Source organism: Myodes glareolus, chromosome 14 (assembly GCF_982192425.1).
Source record: "Myodes glareolus chromosome 14, mMyoGla1.1, whole genome shotgun sequence".
Lineage (NCBI taxonomy): Eukaryota > Metazoa > Chordata > Mammalia > Rodentia > Cricetidae > Myodes > Myodes glareolus.
Window position 1 is genome coordinate 49304866 of NC_142039.1, and position 26229 is coordinate 49331094.

Sequence of the window (26229 nt, forward strand, 5' to 3'; positions counted from 1 at the left end):
AAATTAAGTCTTATTAACTGATGTAGTTTTATCTTTCATAAACCATAGAAATCACTAACTATTCCTCATTCAAAAAACAAAAATCAGTAAGTTGGAGGTGTACCTTGGGGAAAGAGTGCTTGCTTAGAATGTATAATACCCTGCGTTTAATCCTCAGTATCATGAGTCAATCAACCAGCCCAAACCAACAGAATTAAAACTTTAATTCTTAGCATCTTTGGGAATGGGGGGAGATGAAGGAGTTTACAAAATAACCTTTAAAAATATTTTTAAATTTTTGCAGATTGCTGTCTAAGATCATCTATAATCAACCAATACACTTCACATTATAAACTCCCATTAAGCAGACATTCAGTAAAGCCCAAATACTGCCTTAAAATCCTGCAAATCAAATACATACTTTAAAAGAAACTAAGTATTCACACAAATTTCTTTCCTCTTTAAAATGTATTAATAATTCATTAAGCAGAAACTTCTGGAAAATTGTACTTGAATAAAAGTTATCTACAATATTTAGAGGTTTTGTTTCTACAACCACAACCTCTTCTATTGGAGCATGAAAACAGCTTATTTATTTGTTTATAGTTTTCCCTTATGACAAAAGTTAGGCCACATTAATTTCTCTACAATAGTTGCCAATTTTTAAAAAAGATATATATAGATATTAAAGTTAAATGTAGAAGCAAGTTAATGTTGACACTTAAATTTATTCATATGGCTAAATAAATTTATGGAAATGCACATACACTTATTATCTTAAAGAAAACAATTCAAATAAACTTTTAATTTGTAGAAAATATTTATAAACTATTTTTCTCATGAAAGATATTTCAATAGTAAATGTGTTGTTGATAATCATAGAGCATTCAAGTCTAATTTGTTTTCAGAAAAAATAAAGCATAATGCTTTTTCCAATCTCATAATTTCTATTATTCTGCATTAAACATTTAAAAAATATAAGACTACTTTTAAAATAAAATTAAATGTTTCTGAGAAAATCACTTTATACTAAACTTTGCCAAGAGATTCTTCCTCCAAATAATATCTTTTAAACAAAATGAATCTTTTAACTTTAGGTCTTATTAGTACTTAGTTTAGATGAGACCACATACATAATTTATACTACAAAACATAATACCATTTTAAAGGATAATAATAAAATGACAGAAATTGGCTTTGAAACAGATCTTATCGAGCATGTGATGAAACTCTTCTTCACTCCCACCCCATTCCAAAGATGAGGAAAATGAATCCTACCAAGGCTAGATTTTTTTATTCAGTCTTACTTTATATCATATAAAAATTGACAAGTATACTTCTCTTGTTTTTCATCTCATTTTATGCACACGCACACACACACACACACACACACACAAACACACACACAAGCTTGCGCGCATGTGAAATACCATATTCTAACATTTACAAAGTTTTGTGTTTCAATATATCAATGACAGCTGTATGTCAGTAAGGACTGAACTTAAGGATTTTATTATCCAAACCATGTTAAAAAATTCTTCTTACAGTGAAACTCTCAATTCATATGTCAACCTTGGAGTTATCGTGGAGATTTATGATGACTTCCTAATAGATAACTATGAGCTTTCAAAAGTTATGTTCAGTTCTTCTAATGTTCTAAAAGTTACAACAATCAATATTTTTACCATATACTGATATTTCACTAATATATGTTTATATGCAACAAATTATTTGACTTCATTTTCTAAGACTTTATTTGTAAAGGCCTACTATCAGTAGAATTTAAATAAACTACAGATTATCGAGTAAGAGATTTGATATGTAGCAGCAAACATATGTCTTTAGTTTAGGTTTGAATAATGCAGATGGAAGAGTGGAGAAAAAAATAGAGGAAGCACATGACAGCAACAAAGTCTGTGCCAGTGAGAAGTCAAAATGCTATTTGTAGTTTTGGTCCACGGACCTAGTACTTTGAAAACTCGAGCCCAGAACAGAATAGCACACAAGACATCATATGCTGAACTAGGCTCAAGACTCCGTAAGTAAGCAAAACAATAATCCCTGAGAAGTAGTACGCCAAAGCATGAAACCTCAACCTTTACGGCTGCCTTCCTCATATGTAAGTAAAAAAATATAACTCTTAATAGTTGATTTTACTAAAAGAAAAATTCAAATGTACAAGTATTTTCTATATGAAAGCAAGAAAATTAAACAGATGAGTTAAAACAATCTGCTAATTTCAATTTTTAATATAAATGAAAATAAAAATAACTGAATGATTTCTACTAAATCTAGATGAACATGTGTGCTAACATTAAGAGTTCCTTTAAGCGAGTAAGTTTTAAATTTAATGAAAGGATTTTACTATAAGAAATATTTAGTATTTAATTGAAGCTACATTATAAAGAATATTTTTACTGGTTTCTGACTAAGATCTCTAATTAAATGTCTATACCATCCATCAAAATACATCTTTTCTATAATTGTATACCTATAAATACTTCCCAGACATATTTCACAATCAACATACTTAAAAAAAATCTACTAAACCCATCTGAAAAATAAAAATGACAAGCTACCATTTCACACTTTGGAAACCTGTATTTGTTTTATGGATTAGTCTCTAAATCTTGGGCCAATAAAGTTGCATCATCAAGACTCACAATAAGATGAGATGCTTTGACCTGACAGAATACTCAGTAAGAAACTGGGGGAGGAAGGCAAAATAGCATGTGCTGGAATATGAAAGAATCTCTCACAATAAAAGGGCACATTCTTTATGAAACCAGTTTTCAAAAAATACAAATACTTGCCAATGAACTTGTAAATGTGGGTGTTTGGTACCCTGGACCCATTAAAAAAAAAAAGAAAGAAAAGAAATGCAGTTTGGGCCCCAAATTGAACCCCATAACATTCATATGTCCTTTTCCTACTGCTCTTTAGACTTGATGAAAGATAAGAAAAAACAACAATTTATGATTACAACCCCTCACCTATCAATTTATTTTAAAAAGTATTTATCATTTTAAATTATTTTATATCAGATAACGGAACACATTTGGAGTAAAACAAGAACAAAAAGCTAAGAGTAGCATTTAAATATTCATTAGCATAAATTAAACAATAGAGTGTACTACATTTTACTATCAACTGTAACCCTACTTCATTAAGAACATTAAATGTCAACATAATTTGGAAAATCAGTTAAGACAAATATTACATAACCTATAATGTTATAAAACATTTGCAATTATCTAAGATAAGGTAATGTTTACTCATGCAAACAAATTTAAGGTGGTCATAAATTAAAATTTGTTGTAAGATGCCAATAAAACACTGAAATCTTTCTTTATGACTCATATAAAATCCATTTTAGTTTGAAAAAAGCATCAAGTTACTTATAAAATATATCCTTTTAAAAATTGCATTTAAGAGGCTATAAGTAAATCAAAATATTTTATTAGTTATCCAACATTTAACTGCTCATATAAAACATAAAGTATTATCAGGAAATATTAATATACCAATGATAACATTAATAAAATCAGCAGTTTGTTTTTATGCAGAGAACAATGTTCTTCTGTTAGTAAGCAATAGAAATCACACATATTTGGCTGTGTGAGACGTAAGTCTTTTGAAACCAAGGAGTTTGAGGAAGTGGTGTTGCAATCCTGTCCTTTTTATGAAAACCGTGGCAAAGAAAAGGTCAAATAAATAATACGTAAGATACCATCCTACTAAGAGAAAGCATATAGTGTTAACCTAATGTCTGCCAAGTGAGCTAAACATGTAAAAATATGGTTACCTATAAATCATATTATGTTCTGATTAAAAGTTATTTTTCAAGTAGCATATAGTAATTAAAGCTCATTAACAAACATTTGTTATTTCATTAACAACTTACTAAAGAATTTGTATACAACTGTAAATTCAAACAACTTATATTTGGATTTTTAAATGTGTAGGATGATGAAAGTTCACCTTACTATGTTTTACTAAATTAATTAAAAGTATCAAGTAATTTTATGAATTCAAATCAAAATCTGTGCAGTTTTTATGTTCATGTAGTCATGCTAAAAAACAAGGCGGCACAGACCTTTCTGTGTATACATATTAAAGTTAGCATAGTAGATAGTTTGAGGAAAAAAACTAAATAGATACATATTACTTCTTACCAATATATGTCAGAGGAAAATCATTTAATCATTAATAAAAAATAAACAGCAGCCAAAATATGTTTTATTCATCATTAAAACCTCCGTGAGGCCATTGCAGTCCCTAGCAAAGTGATGCCGGAAACCAAGTTCTCCCTGGCCACCACATTCTCTCCTGACCTCACTCGGCTAAGGCAGCTAGAGGGTGAACGGCAACACTCCCAAGTAAGCCTTTATTAACTCTGAGAAATAAATTACATTAAGTGTTATTTTTTGAACTCAGAAATGAGGGAAGGGGTTGTTAAGATATCAAATTTACTAGGAAAATAATTATGTGAGAAATAAGTTGCTGTCACAGAGAGACTTGCCAGATACTGCATTTAAGCAAGTTCTTATACACACCTTTAGAATCAATTTTATTATATAGAAATTAGCCTATGATAGTAAGTCATCTGGGGATATACAAAAAAAATTAATGGCGGAGAAACGTTTTCTTGAACAACAATGCCATTTCTCGAGCGGTGTTTGTAAGCAGTAAGAGACCACCGTGATTCGATTGTTCAGGACTTGTTACAAACTGCTATTCTATAGCTCACTTCCAGACTGCAGTCTCTAATAAGCATGCTTCCACTTCCTCAGCTCCTCGTGTCTGTGATTTTACTAAATGCAATGCTAAACCTTGAAAATTACCTAGAAGTTTGTGAGAACACACAGAAAGGTCATCAGAACCAGACACATATTAAATATTAATTATAATGATGACTGTCATCCTCTACAGTGATTATGCCATTATATAGGAATGATAATTAAGGCATAAAATGACTTGTTAATTGAGAACGTGTTCTGAACAAACACATTTGTACTTGTATATTTAATAGAAAATTCAGCCTGGAGACTAGGCCATAATAGACTGCAGTTCTATTTTCTAAAATGCTGACATTTAAGCAAATGTTCCCATGGAATGTTTGTCTGATTCGTGGACTGACATTTCCTCTTTGTAACTTGCTTAACTAAAAAGGAGACATGCAGGCCAAACCCTACAGTACTCGTAGGCAGCAGGCCATTTCTCGCTGCTGAAACTTTCATAAAGTTTCTCTTTTACTTCCCTCTTCCCTGACAACACTCTGCCCTGTCTTTCTATTTTGACATGCATAATATCATAGCTCTTCCAGTCATCTTACAACAGAAGACATACCTGAAAAGATTAAGATTTCCCACCTGGGATCTGTCCAGAAACTCAGTGTATTATAGTTCCCCACATCTTCCTCCATCCTGCCATGCTTCCCTTTTACCAATAGTAACTTTCTTTCTTATTTTAGATTTACTTACAGAAAGAACGCAGGGAGCTAAGCTAATGGAAATCAGTTTGTATTGTCACTCATCTTTCATTCTAAAGACAAGGCTGACCTTCTTTGTCTGTGACACTTTGCTGCCATCTATGTGTATAAAAAAGAATAACAGTCATTCATGCTATAGAAACTTTTCTTGGGTCCCCAAAGGAATCCTGTTTCTCATCTAGATAAAGGAGAGTCAGCAAAAATCTGCCTTCCTATCTAAGTGCAAAAGCTTGTTGGGAATTTCTATGACTTCCTCTGTGAAGCAAATACATTAAAAATTATTTGCAAAAGTGCACTATTTAACCTAATATTTTTATCACAGCCAATAGTTTTTCTCCCAAATTACAGACACTGATAAATTTACATTAATGTAGCAACGTTTAAAGAGTTAACAATGGAAAAGGATAAAAGTAAAAGACTGCAATATTAAACACAATTAGGCAAATATTTTCAATAAAATAAGTTAATTTTTACAGAAATTTCCATTCAAATGTCATGCCGAGTAACAGGATTAAATGACCACTCAGCCAAAACACTTTCATAGCATTTAATACAAAGTAAAAAGAAAAGTCGTATTCACTCCTGTGACTTAAAAACAAATACTGTGGTGTAATAATCATTTTCCTGATAAGAAACACTGAAATGCTTCTCTCCAGAGCAGACAGGTTTTTACCCCAGAATCTCTCAGCCCGGCTGTGAGTGATCTTAACTAATGCACAACAGAATTACACTCCAGAGTGAACGACCCAGGAGTAGGAACAAAAACACAAGTATCCTATCCCCCAACCCAACCACATGACAGACAGCTGACTGAGAGTCAGGACAAGGATGGTCCTGAAGAGTGTCCTTTGAAACTTGGAGGTCTGGGTTACTAAAAGAGCAAAGCAGCAGGAAGAGGGGCACTGGCCCCGAGTCCTAATAGTGCTCCTTCCAACTTTCCAACAGCAACTCACTGCAAAATTTCACTTACTCATTAATACTATAACAAGACAAAAGCTAGCTCATCTTTGAAATGCAACATGTTCTAAATAGTTCTCAAGTTCTAATGATTAACTTAACAGTTACAATAGATCAAGCAAGACTTCATACAGACTTATAAATAAACCAATTCTAACTAACTGCATATTTAAAAATAAACATGCCAACAATACATAGGTTGTTATTATTTTAAAACAACAATTGTCTCTCAATCTTTGATATTAATGTTCTTAAAAGTATACACCATGTAACACATTAGTTTTCTTGTTGTTGATATTGATAAATTATCAATTAACAATTTACATAAAAACTAAAACAAAAAGTCCTTATGCATTAACTTTATCTGAATTAGAAAAGGTTTCATTTTTATCTTTTTATACCAGTTTTAAGGACTCAGCTTTAACAGAATAAATTTGATAAACACTACAGGTACTAAAATGATAAAGTAAGAATCATGTTCAAAACCAAATTCTATCAGATCTTTTAAAAGAGAACTTAATTCCTTAACTGTGTTCACTAATCTGAGAAGGAAAATATATCTGCTTTCAAATATTATATAATATTATTTGTACACTCATCTAATTAGAAATCCTAAAAATTCATTTTCATTCATCATAAAAGCAAAAGAAATTAGTTTCACCCACAATACATTGACAAATGACTTAAAATTTCCTTCCATTAGTAATTACAAATTCATCTAGACATGGACATTAAGATAAGCATAAACATTTAGCTGTTTTAATTAATTTCATCTTAATATGCATAAGCTGTACTAAAATACTACTTTAGATTTTATTTAGTAAATAAAAAGCTACTACTATAAATAGATTGAGGTTGGAAAAGCTAACAAATACACCTTTGTGTGGTCCATTAATTATATACAAAATTCCAAACATTATTAGCTGTTATCAAAATTACAATACCACCTAGATCTAATAAAACAGAACAATCTGTTTGAACAGCGAAAGGAGAACTTTCATAGAGTGTTCCCTCCCAGAAAAATTCTTAATGGACTATAAATGACTTTTTAAGTGGTTTTAGATTTGAATTCAATTGCTTAAATCTATAACAGGCTTCCAAAAAAAAAATGTGAGCCAGATGACACACAGAGACACCCACCAATGGTGTACACGGCCAACTACCCTCATATATACAATTTTAAAAGGACAGATTTCATCCTAAAGATCATGAAACTGACTAGCCATATAAACATCATTAAAGTTTGTGTAGTGTCAACACAAATGTCAAATTCTAAAATGAAAAGGTGTTCTTACCAAAGTTTTCCTTATAATAAACTAACGTGATTGCCAAGAATTTTAAATATTAAAGGGACTGTGCCTACATGGAAGAGGGAACAGCAACTATTCAGAAAAAAAATGGGGGATCCAGAAAAAAAACAAACAAAAGGCAACTGTCCTTGGTCATATCAGAGGGTTACCACCTACCACAGAGATGTTATTCATGTCACCTACTTACTTTCTCTGTAAAGAAAGCCTCATTTTTGTGAAGCACACACTCAAGCATGCATAGACCCACGGATGCACAGAAGTCTAGACGAAAAACAATATAAACCTTTAAGTTCTCAAGACTGAACTAATGGCTCTCTAACAAACTATAGCTTTCTGCTATTTAGGCCTCAGTGTTATTTCAATATTCACAATGTGCTAACAAAATAGAGAATTCATTGTGCTGCTCTGAACACATTCAAGAGCTATATATGAAAATATAACAATTTTCTCACATACTAGTAAACAAAATAAGTTATCTTAAGAGTCTTACTATTTGTAATTTATAATAAGTGGACAAATTGTGATCATTTAAGATGAGTTAATTCTGTACATTCCTACTTTCCCTGTACAATAATTTATTTTAGTATTATTCGTGTGCTCATTCAGCACCCTCCACTGTATTTGGAGAGCTTCCTAGTTAGAAAAATACCCTCATATGGGATTAATTATAATCAGTTCCCTCCAGAAAGGAAAAATGCCTTTAATTCAACCTATTACACCGAAACTTCATTTTTCACAGTAAATGATAAGAATGACAACAGAGGTAAGACTTCTATCATAGTTAATGTCACCCACACCCTGCCCCCATCCTTGGTCATCTCAGCTTAGTAGCACAAGAAGACAGACTGGAATCAGTTCTAGGTTCAAGGCTAGACAGAGTTTGGCTGCCCATCAATTGGTAATCTCAGGCAGGCACTTGTGAAAAAAGGGCATGACCTGAGTTATTGCCAAGAGCCCTGCCACCTCAGAATTCTATGGCCCATGTAATAAAAAACAAAGGACCCCATACATCATTTCCCTTTTTAGAATATGCTATACAAGGTTATGTTTCAGCACAGGAACTATAGACATCTAACTAAGGAAAACAGTCTTGCCTATCATATCAAACCACAACCTTCATCCTATGTAGAAGCATCACTGACTAGCATATTGATCATCGAATTTTAACTCCATCTACTTTTCTGGATAATCTGACTCATATTAGTCTGAACTGTGAACAGAGAGCACATGAAGATTGGGGGTAGGGAGGTGGAAGAATAGGCAATTTCAATTTCCTCTTCTCATTGCACAAAGCACTCATTGCTGACCTACTCACTGAGAATTATGGTGCATACTGCAATGGGTTCAGCAGGGCTCTTGGCATCAAGATGAGCTTTCAATAAAGGTTGGTATAGTCAAGAAAATGAAGCAGTGTCTAAAGACTGATACACTACAGTGCAAGACCAAAGGTTCACAGAAGAACAGTAGAAGAGACTACAATCTAAGGTTTGCAATTCATTAGAGAAAACAGTCTTAAGCCCTAGTCAGGTCATGATATGACTAGGACTTGAAATCATGGAAGACACCAGAGATCAGTCTTTGGAGCGATACGGCAGGCCATTGGATGTCAAGTTGCAGAATGTGTCCAGGAAACTCTAGTGTACACCCTTGGTTTAAGATCACTTTCCAGTACCACAGTTATCGTGAGAAAATCCCAAGGCACTACTATATTTAATTCCTATCCTGATGCTAATTACAACTACCCACCACCATCATGCACCCTGCACTGGTCCTAGTACAAAACAGTCACTAGTGAAGAGAGACAGATGACCACGTTCATCCATGGTGACATAATGAACTCTATCATGCAACTGTGTGGGCCACAGAGCCAGGCCCTGACTCACATTTTAAGGACGTTTCTTCTAACCGCAATAGCAATGTTCCCTGTCTACTCATTTTCCTGATCGCACCTCTCTGCTAGGCTTCCAGAGTCCAAAATAAATAAACGAATGAGTAACAACACAGAAAAACAGCTCCTTTATGATGTTAGTTGTGGAGTTTTAATGGTCTACCCTGTTCTACAATAACTGTACAATAAAGTGCCATGTTGCTATAGTTTTGTTTTATGTTATTACTAGGTCAGCTATATACTAACCAAGGCAACCTTCCTTTCCCACCATAACGAATTCTCTCAGTGCAGCATGCCACTTGTTCCTTCTCCCATGAGATTCAGGCTTTCTGAGATAAATATAGCAATTAGTTATCAAGTTGTAAATTGCAACTCAGAACCTCCAGGAAATAAATGACAATTCTTTAGCTTGATGCATTAAATTGTTTAGGGCCCTTTCCCAGGCTCTACCAGTGTGATTCTCATGCCTGTTTTTATTCCTGATTTCGTTTGCTGGACTTGTTTTTCGATCTTATCTCTCCCTGATGCACACTTAGGGACTGGTCACTACTACAACTAGCCCCTTGGCTCCCAGCAATTCTGCTTTATGACTAGCTTCTGGAGTTATAAGCCGTTTGGGCTTCTCCATTCAGAATATACCAGCTGATCTTCACAAGTATGGAAAGGAAATCGCAGCTCACACCCACCTGGTCTGCTCTAACTTAACCCTCTTCAACCAAAGCAATCAGGACTCCTTACTGTTACAGAAAAAAACCCAAATAAGTAACTTGGAGAACTAAAAGGGAAAGTAAGAAGGATAATTAAAGGATTAGATGAGGAATGCAAACTATGGAGTTAGTCATGTAGAATAAGAGAAAGTTTGAAGAGGATATAATAATGATCTTTAGCACTGAAAGGGGATTTCAAAAATCCTTCTCAAAACTAAAACGAGAAGACTATCGACACCACAGACACAAGGGAAGAAGTATGCACAAGAAGAAACATAGCAATGTGGGAGAAGATGTTACTTTATGAAGACTACTTAATGTCAGAACTACCACTGGTAAAAATACTTGTTTTCTTTATTGGTCTTTAAATTAAATTATATAATATGAAGATCTGAGTTCTCATCCTGAATTTGGCAGTAGTCAAATGTATAATTTGAGCAGATGACCTCATTTGTAAAACTGAAAATCATATTAAATTATTTTTCAAGTTCATGACTGCCCTATGACTGAATAATTTTCACATGTTTGAAAAATTTATGCCAATTCCAGCATGACGTTGTGAGGCAAATGCAATCCACACTGAACTAGGTTTACTGTAGAAAAATCTCATAGATACTATGACTGTAGGAATGATGCAAGATCAAAGAAGCTGTGAAGAAAAGTAGACAAATTCCAAAAACATAACTATAAATGCTGAACAGGTAAGAAACACTAATATTGACAAGGAATTAAGGAAACAAAACTAAAAAAGGAAAAAAACCCAAAAGGTTCCTAAAACATTTTTTCCCCTCTCAAGATGGGCAGAACTATAAACTGTATCATTTGTTCCTATTGGGATGATGTCATCATGCTAGGTTTAACTGCTTTAACAACTGGTACATTGCAGTCATCTCTCACTTTCTCCCACGTAAGATCCAATCAGCCTTTCAGTGAACAACTCGATGAGTCATAATTTTACTGTTTATGATTCAGAAAAATGTCTTCAGTCAGTATTTCCCAGACTGCTGTGGGCTCATTCCAAGGAGCAATTTCATCTTCATTGGTTTCCTACAGGAAGCCAGACCAGCTTCCTATGATTTTATTTTCCTTACTTTTAGCATTGCCATGGCCCACATCAAATTCACTGGAAGTGTGAGTGATAGAGAAGAGTTTATTCTGTACAACGTGAGTCCAACACAAACAATGCCCAGTCTAGAAGTCAAGGATTCAAAATTAAATGCAAAATGTGCTAATATTAGAACCATCTTTTAAAATATTACAAAGTAGCCTTTTATGTTAATCTTACTGAAAGCATTACACCAGTCAGAAATAAATTTTTATTTAAAAAAATTTGTAAGCACAGTAAATACTTTAAAGATATTAACATAGGCTAACATGGAGAATTCATTAAAAATTAAATATTTTAATCCCTTGATAATAACAAAACAAATCAATATGTGAAACCTGAAGTGTAACACAGAGTGATCAAAAGACAAAGTAGCATACTGGTGAGCTAGGTGAGCGGTGAGTATATGAGCATTGGCCAGTATTCCCAGCGTCTACTACCCATGGCTAAGAATCAACTTGTCTTTAGCTCATAGCAAAGGAGTAGAAAAGTATGGGCTAAAGGACATGAACTGTATGTATGCCTTGTCTTGAAATATAAGGAGAATTCTGCAAAGGACCAATTCTCATAGGTTATTTAAAAAAAATGTTTCTGAGTGGGAAGAACTGGGATACACTGATTCACTCCAGCCTCTCACCATTCTCGATTATAGGTGTCGTTAGGGACTGTAAAGTCTCACATTGTCATGAACTAATGACTAGCAGAACTATTTGACATCAGACTCAGAAGCTGGTACATTAAAAGGAAAGTCTAGTACATGCATAGTCTGTTTGGATGCTCACCTTCCTAGAACTGAAGGGAGAGGGGAGGAACTTGAACTTTCCACAGGGCAGGAAACCCTAACTGCTCTTAGGGCTAGAGAGGAAGGAGGGGAAGGAGTGGGGGGAGGGAGGAGAGGGAGTAGGGAGAATGGGAGGGTATGGGGAGGAAGGGAGGAAGTGGAAATTTTTATAAACAAATAAATTAATTTAAAAAAAACTCTTAAAAAAAGGAAAGTCTAAGGCAAATACATATAAAGCAACTATATGAATGAGCCAAGACACCTGAAGTGTTACAGGAATGATTTCCAAAATGTGACCACCAGACTAGGCTAAGAACTACCTGGATTTTTCTAAAAATCAAAGTTCTTATCTTCACCCTGGACTTCAGAAATCAAAGACTCTGGAGACAAGGCTTAGTAATTTTGAGGGGGTGACGACAAAAGTTTTACTATCTTATTCTCTCTTTCTTCCATCACGAAATTCCTTGAAAATAATCCACTCACTATACATTGCCCTTTTAACTCTTCAACTACTAAAACCCCTATGTTAATCTGTTCAGTCCTACTACAGCTTCTTCAGATGTTTCTTTTCATAGTCCTTAGTTAGATATGGGGTATGGCTAAGTAACAGAACACTCCTCTACCATGCCTTCGGACCTGGTTTCCAACTCCAGCAACGTAAAAGCAAATTAACAGAAACATTAAAAGTAGATCTTCAGCCTATGATGAAGGCCACTGATCCCTTTCTTGTCCTCTATCCCCTTCTTCCTAGGAAGGTCTACCTTTTCAACTTACATGGCATAATTCTACCCACTGCCTCTTGTCTACTTGGTTCCTGCCATCCTACTTTGCCTTCCCATACTACAAGGCAAGTTCCCTACAGCCTTCTATCTCCTTTCCTCCAGTTACCAGACACCATATTAAGGACTCTGAGAACTGAATTCACAACCCAACAGACCAACAAGCCCCACAATGTGTTTCATCCAAGTGTTCTTTAAGTGCTGGTAGTAAAATCTTTCATAGCTGCTATGGGATGCTTCTATACACTGTAAATATATATTGTTCCTATTGGTTATTAATAAAAGCTGTGTGACCAATAGCCAGGCAGTACAGGGTTAGGTGGAACAATCAAACTGAGGACTTGAATGAGGAGGGACAGATTTAAGACAGAAACAACATGCCAGCAAATCAGTAAAAACCACAGCCGCATGATAATACATATATTAATAGAAATTGGTTGATTTAGATGCAAGAGCTAGTTAGTAATAAGCCTGAACTATAGGCCAAACAGTTTGTAATTAATATAACTTCCCCTATGATTACTTGGGACCATGCAGTTAGAACATGAAAGCACCACCTCCATTTACACATAGCTGTTGCATCAACTATCTGGTCTCTGAGCACTAGTGCTTTGCCTCCTCTCTAGAGACCATAGAAAGTCCACTCATTCCACTAGGTGAGCTGTTCTATCCTTATAGCCTTTATAACCTCACCATACTCATGTAATACCTACGCCTTTGCAACTTCACTCATAGACTCTAACCTCTAAAATTCATATCTAAAAAGTTTTTTCTTTGTTCAACATACACAGAAGCTGTCTAGTATGGCCCAGCTCCCTGTCTACTCCACTTTCATATTTCTTTTTAGTGTTCGTGGTCAAAATTTCTTCCTTTCTGACTCTTGACAATTATGTTAATACCTTCATTTCAACTCTCCACTTCCTACTACAACTGTAAATACCATTCATATACCGTAAGACCTGAGTTCTCCCTTTCCTCCTTGATGCCATCCAGTTCCCTCTCACCTGCCACTACAGATTTAAAAATACGGTGCAAGCTTCTGATACTTGTGCTAATCATCCCTACTAAGCTGAATCCCACAACAGCACAAGTGGATTTCATACATCTCTCTGTTCTCTACTATTCCATACTTTGTATAAAGAATATGAACAACTAATGTTGAAAGATTAAATTATTTTAAAAATCAAAATTCTTAGGCCTGAAATAACTGTGTGAAAGAGTACTTGCTGCCAAGCCTGATGACCTGAGTTTGGTTCTCAGAATCTACATGTTAAAAAGAGAGATCCAACTATTGAAAATTGTCTTCTGTCCTTCACAAATGCACTGTGGCATACACAAGTTCACACAAACACATATACACGCCTCAGACATAAATAAATACATGTTTTTAAGTCCTAACTAAGCACCATCCCTGACAATTTACCGATCCTTTAAGAAAAGCGGCTAAAATACTGTAAAACAGATGAATTTACACTTGTGTTAATGTAGAACAAATCAAACCAACTTTTTTTTATAGTACAACCACTCCAGAATGATACCCAAACCCTATTGTGCTCACAACAATTCAAGAAAATGTAACATACTGGAGAATTTCTCCATTTGGGAGAATGGAAAAGATAATTACATTTGATACTAAGATGGTAGGGTGAAAGTGACTATGAATAAAAATTTCCCCATCTTCTCATCATGCTAGTTTATGGCTTGTAGAGGTTATAAACCATCTATAATCAAAAAAAAATTCTGTAACTTAAGGAAATTAAAATTTGAAATGGTAATTCCCAAACAATCCATTTCTGTCTTTAATAGACTCTTGTGATAAGAATAGCAAAAGAAGTATGGAAGATAAGCTAACTGCTTCAATTAGAGGAAATCAGGCCTTATTCCTGGAAGGACAGCACTAGTACTTCTCTGTAGAAAATAAGATAATCAATCTCTCAAAAACAAAATTTAAGACATGCCTTCACGATGGAGAAACAAAAACTGAAAATCCCTAGGAAAACAGCTCCACTTGCAAAGGGAAAAATTTATCTCTGGCATGTATTTAGCATGTATAAGATCCTGTATTGCATCCACAACACCCAAAGAAAAAGAAGGAAAAAAAGGAGAAAGATGGAATTTTTTTTGTATTTCAAAACAGTATAGGCAGATAAGAAATGCCTTCATAAATCTTCATGTAGATCTCAGAGGAAAAAATGGGCCAATCTCAAATTGAAAAAATAATAGCAAAATTCATACAATTCATTATTTGCTTTTTACTTTTAAGATGTATTTGTTTTATGTGTATGAGCGTTTTGCCTCTGTGTATTGCATGTGTTTCTAGTGCCTCAAGAGGTCAGGAGGGGTGTTAGATACCCTAGTGTTACCGATGTTTGTAAGTCACCATGTGGGTGCTAGGTATCAAACCCTAGTACATTGCAAAAGCAGTCAGTGCTCTTAAATGCTGAGTCTAAGGGCTCTGCAACTCAAGGACTCACCCTCATTTTTTTAAATTTTGCTGTTTTATGACTAGGCTAATTCCACTGTTCATTAACTCAGGTCCTATTCCTGCCTTAAGCAGTGAAGGTGTAGAAAGCAGGAATATTGCCCCCATTCTGTACAAAATTGAAAAAATAAGAGAAACATAAAAACACCATACCATAATAAAATTGTTGTCTTTGTTTTTTAAACAGAGAAAAAATATGGATAGATATTTGTGGAATTTTTTTTAAACCTAGAGCTATTTGTTCTTATTCCTAAACTCTACCAACCACTTGATTGAATAGGTATCTAAATAGAACAAATCAACTCTGGTTTCAAATTTCATTCACCCAAGAAAGCATCAGGGCATAGTCAAAAAAATCCGAGTCAAACAGAAGCTGGAAGGCTGGGAAGACCTTCTCAAGTTTACTATGACTGTTCCGGAGAGAAGGACTAAAGAAAGATGGGCAAAGCACCAGATAATCTGAATATAGGGAAGAAATCAACATTAAGAGTGTCACAATAAGAAGAAATGGCAAAAAAAAGACTTACTCTTTTCACAGTTCACAACAAAAAAGTAAGCTAACTTTAACATATAACTGAAACCCAAAGAATATAATTTTTAAGGATATCTTACAACACAAGAATATCCATCAACCCAGGCATATAGTCATTACCAAAAATTAACACTAAAATAAAGATTTTAATGAGCTATACCGTCTAACATTTTAACAAATACTTTTCTCACAGATTGATATGAAATGTCTGAACAGAGGTTCTTAAATATAGGGAACAACCTAAAATTCATGCAAATTGTTACTTCAATGTTACTTGAAAGATTTTATTGTACTATTGAGTAACAGAAACCTCAGCTTAAAATTATAAGCATTTTTATTAGGATGAATTTCAAAACTAATACAGAACTAAACTTGATAAGGACTAGTGGTTACTATGGTATTGAGAAACAATAAATGTGGTGAATAGAAGATACTAAAAGGACACAGACAGAGAAGTAAAGGCAATGAGAAGAGCTTACCTTGACATGGCTCTGGGCACCAAGATTGTAGATCTCTGTAGGCTTGACTTCATTGATGATTTTCACCAGGCAGGTACTGTCGGTGAGGTCACCATAGTGCAACTTCATGTCTTTAGGATTTAGAAAAGGATTATCAGATACGAGATAACATGAGAAACATTTCAATAACAAAACTGAAATACATATTATTCACGTATGAAAAAGAAGGTCAGACCAGAAATGGTCCCTGGTATGATAGCCCATCTCTGCAATCCCAGTACTTGGACCACTGGGACAGAAGGATCTTGAATTTGAGGTTAGCCTGAACTACTTAGCAAAATCCTGTCATGTGTACCAATTCCTGTGCAACAACACACAACAGAAACATTGTATTTGATGGTTCCTGAGTGTCAAATTACAACTTTTATCTTTAAGAAACATATAAGGTATAAGGATAGGTCTGTGTGAATTTGTAAAAATAAATTCAAATAGACTTGTTTTAAAAATGGTAATATCCTGAAGATGTTAGACAATTATCATAGGGCTATAAAAATTTAGACATGTATTACATAAAAGAGAAATTTGGAAAAATATGATATAATATATTATATCATATAGAATAATGTATATAGAATCACTAAAGAAATCTACAACACAGTGATAAATGAGAAGATACCTCTGTTGGGATAACTTTTTTGAGGTAATTTTGTTTAGATATTTGTTATGGAATGTTATTTTAAGGTATGTTACATTTATTTATGCTGTAGAACATTTCTTTAATGATGCAAAGATTTATTGCATCCTTTTATGTTGCATTTGTTTAACTCTGTAAAGCTATGTTACTTTCAAGTATAAAACGCCTGATTGGTCTAATAAATGGCTGACAGCTGGGCAGAGAAAAAGGATATGTGGGCTGGCATGCAGACAGAATAAATGGAAGTAGAAATCTGGGAGAAGGAGAAGTAAGAAAAGAAGAAAACATGAGGGTCCGTCCAATCACACAGCTAAAAAGCACTAATCAAAGTTATGTCTTGTCTATTTCTCTTAAAGCCATCTACTGACTATATCACTCTAATAATCAGACCAATATGGCACTAAGGCTGGAGGAGGTACAAGGAATGTTTCCCTAGCTTGTAGGTCAGGTGTTATTCACTGTAGTAATCCCAGGCGAGTAATTGTGACTAGATGAGCTATGAATAATGATATTTGAAAATATCTAAAAATAGGAAGCAACAAAAAATTGAGAAAGAAACTTACTTCCTTCAATGTGAGCCTGTGGATTCTTATATAAATGTTCAATTCGACCTGTATTAAATGAACTGGATCGCCGTACAATTCCATGGACCTGAATTTTAAGTAAAGAAAGACAAACGTAAGTTATAAATATAAGAGAGAATTGATAAGAAACTTGGAAGTTCATTTGCCTAATGTATGTTTTTTAAAAAGTATAAATAGTACTTAAGATGGAATAAATTAAGAGAAATAGTTCCACTGTTTACTTTCTGCCTAACTACTGCCTGTGTGCTACCAGCACACTGTTTCTGACCTTACGAAGGATTTTTTTACTGCCAATCTCAATGTAAGTAATTAAATAATTACAAGGCTTCATGCATAGTTGCATATACTCAAGTTTGTCTTCTAAACCATACACAGTCATACTGATGACAAAAATATCTCTGGTTTGAAAGTGAAGGCAAACTTAAGGCTGCAGCTGTGAAACCGCTTTTGACCTGTTTAACACAAAGCATAAGATTTCCACAGTTACCCTGGAGTTACCAGTGCTACTTCATGCTGTGAGATCAATTTCAAGAGGCATAGATAAAATCAGAGAGCAGTTGCTATTGTGAGGCTGTGTGGAAAAGTTAAAAAGCCAAACTATAAAGATTAAGGAAAAGATTATATATTACTAAACTTAAGACATAAAAGACCAAAGATTTAAAAAGAAGAAGAAGAAGAAGAAGAAGAAGAAGAAGAAGAAGAAGAAGAAGAAGAAGAAGAAGAAGAAGAAGAAGAAGAAGAAGAAGAAGAAGAAGAAAGACTTTTTAAAAAATCTTGATATGGCCATAGTCAATGTGAAGGGATAGAATCACTGAACAGCAGAGCATACCTGTCTGATACTAAAGAAAAGACCACTGTGTCTGACACATGAGAGAAATTACTCCACACTTGGTCCCACTTCCTCCTTGTGTCAAGATTTCTCCCTCTGTGCTGCCAATGCTAACACGAGCTTATGTCACCAACTGCTGAAGTTCCAGTTGCACTGGTGGCAGTTTTAATTCTGAACTTATTTTGGAAGTGTTCTTTCTAATGTTGGGTAGATTCGTTTACAGCTGAATATACTTCTATATTTTAACTCAATCGTTTTCTGTCTCTTTCAAACCAAAATTAATCCCTGGCATGACTCAAACATTCCAAATGCAAAGGGAATTATAAGCACATAAAGCTTTCTTTCAAACAGAAAGAAATGTCATTGCCGTTTTATATGGCATACACAAGAAACTGACTTCTGCTAAGGATATGACATGCCCACGATTAATAAGTCTGTTAGCTAACTGTTTTTGCCAAGAGAAAAGCACTCATCAACACCATTTTCCAAAAGAACAAAACTCAAGAAAAGTTGGTAAATATGAAAATACCTTAGAAATGTTGCAAACTTGACTGACATTTTAGGAAACAAACATTAAAATTTAGGAATGATTAAATAGAAATGTGTTATTATTAAGTTTATAATTAACTGCATTTTCTAATCTCAAATTTTTCAAGTTGCTACTGGATTATAAAGTCAAACTGATCTACAAAATTAATGAATATTTTTAAGTAAGAGACAATTTTTACATATTTACTAATGCATACGAAACTTGGTGTTTACAGTTATTTCTATTGTTCAAATTTCTCTAATATACGTGCTCTGTTTTATTCAGTAATAATTTTCTTTGTTCTAAAAACAATTTACTTGATAATTAAAATATAATTACTATTTGGGAAGCCTTCTCTTAATTACTAAATTCTAGAGAAAGCACATATTCCAATAGGCAAAAGCACAGAGAAATGTCCTAAACATACAAACTTGCAAGGCTTTGATAAGAATATTCTACAATTGTAACATGGACAAAAAGTCAGAGCAAATAAAAGCAATGACTTTACTGTCACACCTACAGAGACACAGCACTAGTTTTGTTTTGTTTTTCTCTAGTGAAAGTGTTTGAATTTCCACTTACTCCCAAATTGGCATGTGTGCAGAAGAGAAGAAAGACTTGCCAAATACTTAATCCGTGACAGAAGGTATTATTCTAAGAACTAATGAAAGCTGAGTCTGTCTGCTTCTGAGGCAGGTGAAATACAAACATTAAGAGAAGCCAAAACGTGCACACACTGCAGAATCTAGTTAAGAATTTGAGATTAGCAGCTTTCCCTTCACAGAAAGAAATAGGTAGGCCCTTTTTCAAGATATGGGGAGGAAAGGAGATGTGGTTTAGGAAAGCAAACAGAGAAAATAAATAAACCAAATGACCTTTACATAAAGTTAATCAGTACTATTATCAATTGTGCTAGCTAGGAATATCTAAGTTCTTAAGTGGAAAAGGATATTTTAACATACAAATTTCATGCCCCAATCAACTGTCAAAAAGGAAAATTTCAAGTTCTCTCAATGTCAAAACAAAGATGGTTTGACTCCAAAATATTGAGTTCAAAGTAGGTGCTAACAAAGAAAAGCTTTCTCAATAGTTATTAAGAAGTGAGGTGATTCACACCACTGCATTCCAAATTCTCCAGTGTCTAAATTGTTCTTGGAGGAGGACGACTCCTAGGAATGGTTAGTGCCATTCATCTTTCGAAAGTATGGATCACCTAGATTGTAGCAGTATCTGACATTTACATAGCAATGACCACAAGCAGACACTGGCCTTTACTGGTAAGGCAAATCTTCACAATCACCATACCACGAGTGAGAACACTGCCTGACACATTTAGCTTACAGCATGGCAGTCAAAGAACACACTTGTTCTATTTTGCCAGTGAACAGTCCAGTTTGAAAATGAAATCTATATGAAGAATGGCCTTTTCTCTAATCAAAGTACCAAGCTTCTGAAATAAGTCTCACAGAACAAGAAAGGAACAGGAAGAAGACCACACTCTAAAACTAAAGTGAACGAACCTATTCCTTATTTAAATTCTGGCATGCTGTCTTGTTTGTAAGGTTACTAAAAACATATTATCTTATAGTCAGATACATGCTAGATTTTGAAGAGTTCAACATAAGTTTTTTTTTAGTACTAGTCTTTATATCTCCTATTTTTCTCTGTGCAAAGTAAGCACACATTGTAGTGGTCACATGTTTGCTACCTAAAACTGTGGTACTGAGAAGGTACTTGAAGTTAGAATGTACATCCATGGCAAATTTCACTCCTATTGATCTTCCTTTTTCCCTGAAAATGTGAGAGAATGCGCAAGTTCTAGGACCCTAGGCAAGAGAATATGCCTGCCTTCAATGTTGCAAAGAGACTATAGTACTTTCTACAACATGTGTCCCTGGCTTGTCACATTCACTCTCTCTGTCATTCCTGTATCAAGAGATACCCTATGTCTAATAAAGCTCCACTGGCTAAGTGTTTCACACATGCTCTCTCACCTCATACTCCAAAGAATCTTAGACAATGGACAGATATGCTCATCATCCCTAATTATAGATGCGAGAGAGAGACAGAGAACAAAACAAACTCTTAGATTAGTCAAGAAATTGGACTGAGGACCTGAAGACACAGAGGCAGCAAGAGCAGAGGATTTAGACATAAGCTACCCAGTGGCCAAGCCCCAGGGATGAATGTTATGAGAACTAAATTGCTTATTCAGCTCCTTGATCTGTGCTAGTCAACAGGGAATAAAAGAAAATGGACTTTTAGCTTTAGCAAGCTACAGAATATATACAGTATATATAAGGTATAAAAAGTGTCTTCAGGGTAACTGCAGAATGAACAAAAGAATCAGACATGGTGGCATATGCCTGTAATCCCGGAACACAGTAGGTAGAGACAGGAGCATCATGATTTCCAAGCAAGCCTGGACTACTTAGCAAAACCCTTTCTCAAAATAAGAACAATAATAATGTTAACTATAAAAATAATAACAATAAACAAGTATGGATGTGGTCACTTTTTCAATGTTTTAATCTTAAGTAAAAGTCAAGAAGCAAACAATAAATACTATTATTCTGAGCATCTTCTCAGTAAGAACTGAGGCAGAAATATAGCATATAGATGATCCTCAATATCCATAATCTCTGCAACCATGAAGTCAAAAAATTGCAGCTGTATCCATCTGTCCTGAACAAAGACAGACTTTTCTTTGTTTCCTCATTACTACAGCTAGTTACGAAATGTCTGCATTGCATTGGGTATAATAACTATCTTAGTGTATAAAAAAGAATATGTACAAGTAATACACAAATACTATAATATTTTACATATGTAACTTGAGTGTCCTCAGACTTTTTATGTGCAGAGGTTCCTGGAACCAACCCCTTGCAGATTATCAAAAGATAACTGTATTTTACTTGATTACTTTGGAGGACTCATTCACAATGTGAACAGATGCAGAAGGTTCAGCAATCACATAAAACATGTTCCAAGCTCCAGGAATCTAAAGATACATGAACAAAAGAGTAATTATATTTTACTCAGCATTATGCAAATAAATGCTATTCCTCAGGATCTAATTCTCATCAGAGACCCAGTCTCTCTGTGCCTAGTGCTGGGGTCTGAACTCTCCTTGGAATCTCTATCATGCTACTACCCCTCTGCCTGCCTGTTCTTGGCTTTAATAATTCTAATAAACTTCTTAGTCACCAGTAGTTAAAAATAAAAAGGCTATCCTTTTGCATATATGCTGTTCTTTGATATTTCTATGTCTGTTGTAATTTTTCTTTGTTTTTTAAGTACGGTAAAAAGCAAAAGAGCTTAATTAACTGTTATGTTCCCCACTGACTTTGTTGTGCTCCTTTACTGGCTTCCTTCTCTATGCCAGGCTGACTGTGCCACTGACAGAAAATGAGAGTCTGCCTCTTCTTTTAGTAGAATAACAAAGCAGCCACAGCATCATGACTCTTACAGGCCTGACCTGTTCCTAGCCCACACTTTGCTAGCAAACTTATGTGTTTTCTAGTTATGTCTAAGCTTCCTGGTATTTCTGAATAGTAACTGAATCTGAATGGAATGAAAGTAATTCAGAGAATAAAGCCAGCAAGATGGCTTAGCACATAAATGTATGTGCTGCCAAGCCTGATGACCTGAGTTCAGTCCTCCAGAAAACAAGTTGATTTCTGACCTTCACACACAAGTTACAGCATGTGTGTGTGCATACATACATACATACATATGCAGGCACAGTAAAAAATTTAATATAATAAAAAATTTTAAATAGTGGAAGGCCCCACTGACTCACCCAGTCGTCAGTCGTTCATTAAACTTCATCTGTTCCATTATATAATGGTACCCTATCTGTTCACAAGGAGGCGGTATCAACAATACCCAGGGATATAGAAGAAAAGACAAACACAAATTTCTGAGTTAACCTCCAAAAGAACCTGAGGTGGGTCCACATTAAGGTTGAGAGTCCATTGAAGTAGGAGTCAGTATTCATCCAAAATTCCTGTCACTGACCTCTGGATTCAAATGTGGTCAGACAGGATTCCAGGCATTCAACTACACATTCTATTTCTGTACTGTTCATGGTCTTGAATCATCAAGAACTACAGCTGATAATTCTGAAAATTTTCCAATGCTTTCATTTTTTAAAAAAAATCACTCTAATGTTTGCTGTGACCTAAGCATAGAAAGAAAAGGCCCATTCATCATCAGACTTCTCTTAATAGATAATTCTACAATTATATCATCTCTTAAAATTGAGGAGAAGCAGTCCACTGAAATCAATACAGCACACATGAAGTCTTTACTCTTATCACCCATACACAGCCCACACTTTTACTATCTTGTGTGGAAGACTTCTGTTTGTCCTCTGTGTCCTACATTGTCCCTTGGCCCTGAATTATCAATCATAGTTTTTAACAATTTATGGATCTCACTATTCTCATAACATTTTGTCTGTGATAAATTCCTCCCAATTAACTGTGATTTGCCAAGTCTTCTGCTGGCTTTCTGTAAAAAGCAATCAAATCTGCTCTTTTAACTTAAAATGCTAATAAAATTATAATATTTGCAGCTTATCAGGCAGTCTTATTCTCATTGCATCTATTTGCAAATCTTGCATCCTCCCTGTACTCTGATTCATGGTAATTCCTCAATGAGACACCTAAATAGAACTTTACTTTGCCATACCAGTCTTCCCTGTCTTCTTCAACAGGACTAATAGCAACATGTGTGCAGCCCTCTTGCCTGCAAATGATTAACGCCTACACAACATAACTAGCCCCAAGGCCTGCCCACCCACTAGTCCACTCTCTACAAGAGCATACAGTCACACATACAATCTCTTGTCTTCAGACTACATTCAGTCATTGACTATTACTTTCAACTTCATGTCTACTCACAGGTGCACCTCAAAGTACATCTCAACACCCTTGTGATTAGAGCATCACTCAACATACCGCCTCCATCTTCAACAGTACAATGTTTTGGCTTACCCAGCTTCTTATCCTGATTTCCTGACAACTCACTCCCATTGCTGGCTACCATACATCTCTTAGCAGCAGGTCCTACATATTTGTATAACACTTCAGATGTATCTCCCCAAATCTTTCTGTTATTCATTAACATATTAACACTTTGATTAGACAACAGCCTTTTTCTAAAACCAAAACTTTTGTACTACTTATGACCTTCTCTAAAATGTTTTGTTTTGTTGAATATTTAGTCTCTCAATTACTATAGCAATCTATTCCTACAGACATATGTGTACATAGGTACTCCCATATTTACATAGTTTTACTTTGATATTACAAGATATAGCACTACTACAAAAATAAAATAAGGTCCTAAACACTGCTATGACTTATTATACTCAAAGCTATCAGAAAAATATTGACTTCCAATAAGAAAACTAATTCCATTTTCATCAAATCTTGTTAACAAGCCAAATTCTTTGCAGTTCTTTTCCCTTTGTTCAACTGTACATTTTTATATAACATCACTACAACTAATGGAAGTAAAGAGAACATGTAAAACTATTAACACAACACTGTCAAAGCAGGCCAGGATATGGATCAGTGTATAACTTTTTATTCTCTAAAGATCATGAAATTATATAAAATTCCATCCGGAAAATGTTTTTGAAAAGTACAGTATTTGCTAAAGAAATCAGATTTAATACAAATCTTTATTTCTAATAATGTTGAAGAACAAATCACAATGATAACAGCACTAACTATGAATCACACAGATTCATCTTCTATAAAATATACAGCTGCCTATTAGAAAGCAAACACCTCCAGGTGTAAATCTTTCATGCAAGCTTGCCAAAGATCAGCTTGGTTTTTATTGCTCTGTGCAATTTCCAAATTAAGTGACTTCACCATGAGTGGAACTTTTTAATGTAGCACATTACATCATACATTAACCCTAAAACTTTTAAAGTCAGGCTCACATGGGCTGCTGTTTATCAGAGCACAAGGGAGGCATGCAGAACAGCAAAACCCCGTGTGCTCACCAGCAGATAGACAGCACAATGAGTTGGCAGCATCACCGGCGCCACGGCAGAGTCGTGCTTGGATTCTGATTTGTTATCAGAGTTTCCGTGGAAAGCACACACAGAGGAAGCAAAGCAGCTGCATCCTAGCAGTCCACGGCAACCCCAAGAGCACTGAGTCACTCACCTCGTATCCTTTCTCCAGCAGGAATTCTGCCAAGTATGAGCCATCCTGGAAAGAGAGAAAAAAATTGAGAAGCGTTAGACCTCTGGTGGCTGGTACAGAATTGTTATTACATTAAGGGTTTTGAGACCATCTTTTGAAAGTCAAGTTGAACAGAATAAACATCATAGCAACCAAAATAAAAACAAAACTGATAATGACCAGATGGTGTTCCACTATTAACAGAGCAGACAGTACCCATGTAGACATCACTGAAGACAGGAAAAAATAAAAAAATCAAGCAAATAATCAGAGAAACAGAAAGCACAAAGCTTCAGAATCCCATGGATTTGGGTTCAAGTTTTGCCACTTACAGGCTATGTGAAATATGCAAATATGTTAGCAAAGCAAAATGCCTTGGTGCCATAGGAATACAACAAATTCTGGTGGGGATAATATTTTAAAAGGAAGCTGGCAAGTTCAATAGGAAACAGAGCACAAGGTGTTGACATTACTAAGAATGACTCCACTGAATTGTGGGGAAGGCTGGAAGTACTATGCAGGAAGGTAAGCACTTCCATGGGAGGTGTCAGGGACCAGTTAGCTGCTAAGCTATAGTGCTGTAGAAAGGCACTGAGTTTAGAGGATTTAAGGCAGAGAGAGTTTAGAGGGTTCATGGGATGGAGTTCAGTTAAAATCACTTTATCATATATGTGTGCATACATACAAAGAAATTTTTAAAGAGGAAACTGTTACTTCTTTGATAAAATAATAAATGTTTCACATGAGTTTATCTTAAAACATGCATTGATTCCCACATAAAGAAGGGGCTAGCTAAATAAACACTGAGAGTCTCAACTGGTAACAACAATTGTTTTACAAGTTTCTAGATGAAACTTTCTAATTAAATGATTTCATGTCACTTTACAAGAGAAAAAACTATGACAGCTATCTAATTAA

The 26229-nt window shown here is 34.8% G+C and overlaps 1 protein-coding gene across 1 annotated transcript in view; it reads right to left on the reverse strand.

Moving 5' to 3' along the window:
• Nucleotides 1–26229, reverse strand: part of Gmds (GDP-mannose 4,6-dehydratase) — a 528555-nt gene that overhangs the window by 387598 nt on the left and 114728 nt on the right. Inside the window, exons 2-4 of the mRNA XM_085699335.2 lie at nt 25294–25338; nt 17727–17814; nt 16491–16600 (exon numbers count right to left, since the gene is read on the reverse strand). Coding sequence (XP_085555461.1) covers nt 16491–16600; nt 17727–17814; nt 25294–25338 — 243 coding nt within the window. The remainder of the gene's footprint in view (nt 1–16490; nt 16601–17726; nt 17815–25293; nt 25339–26229) is intronic.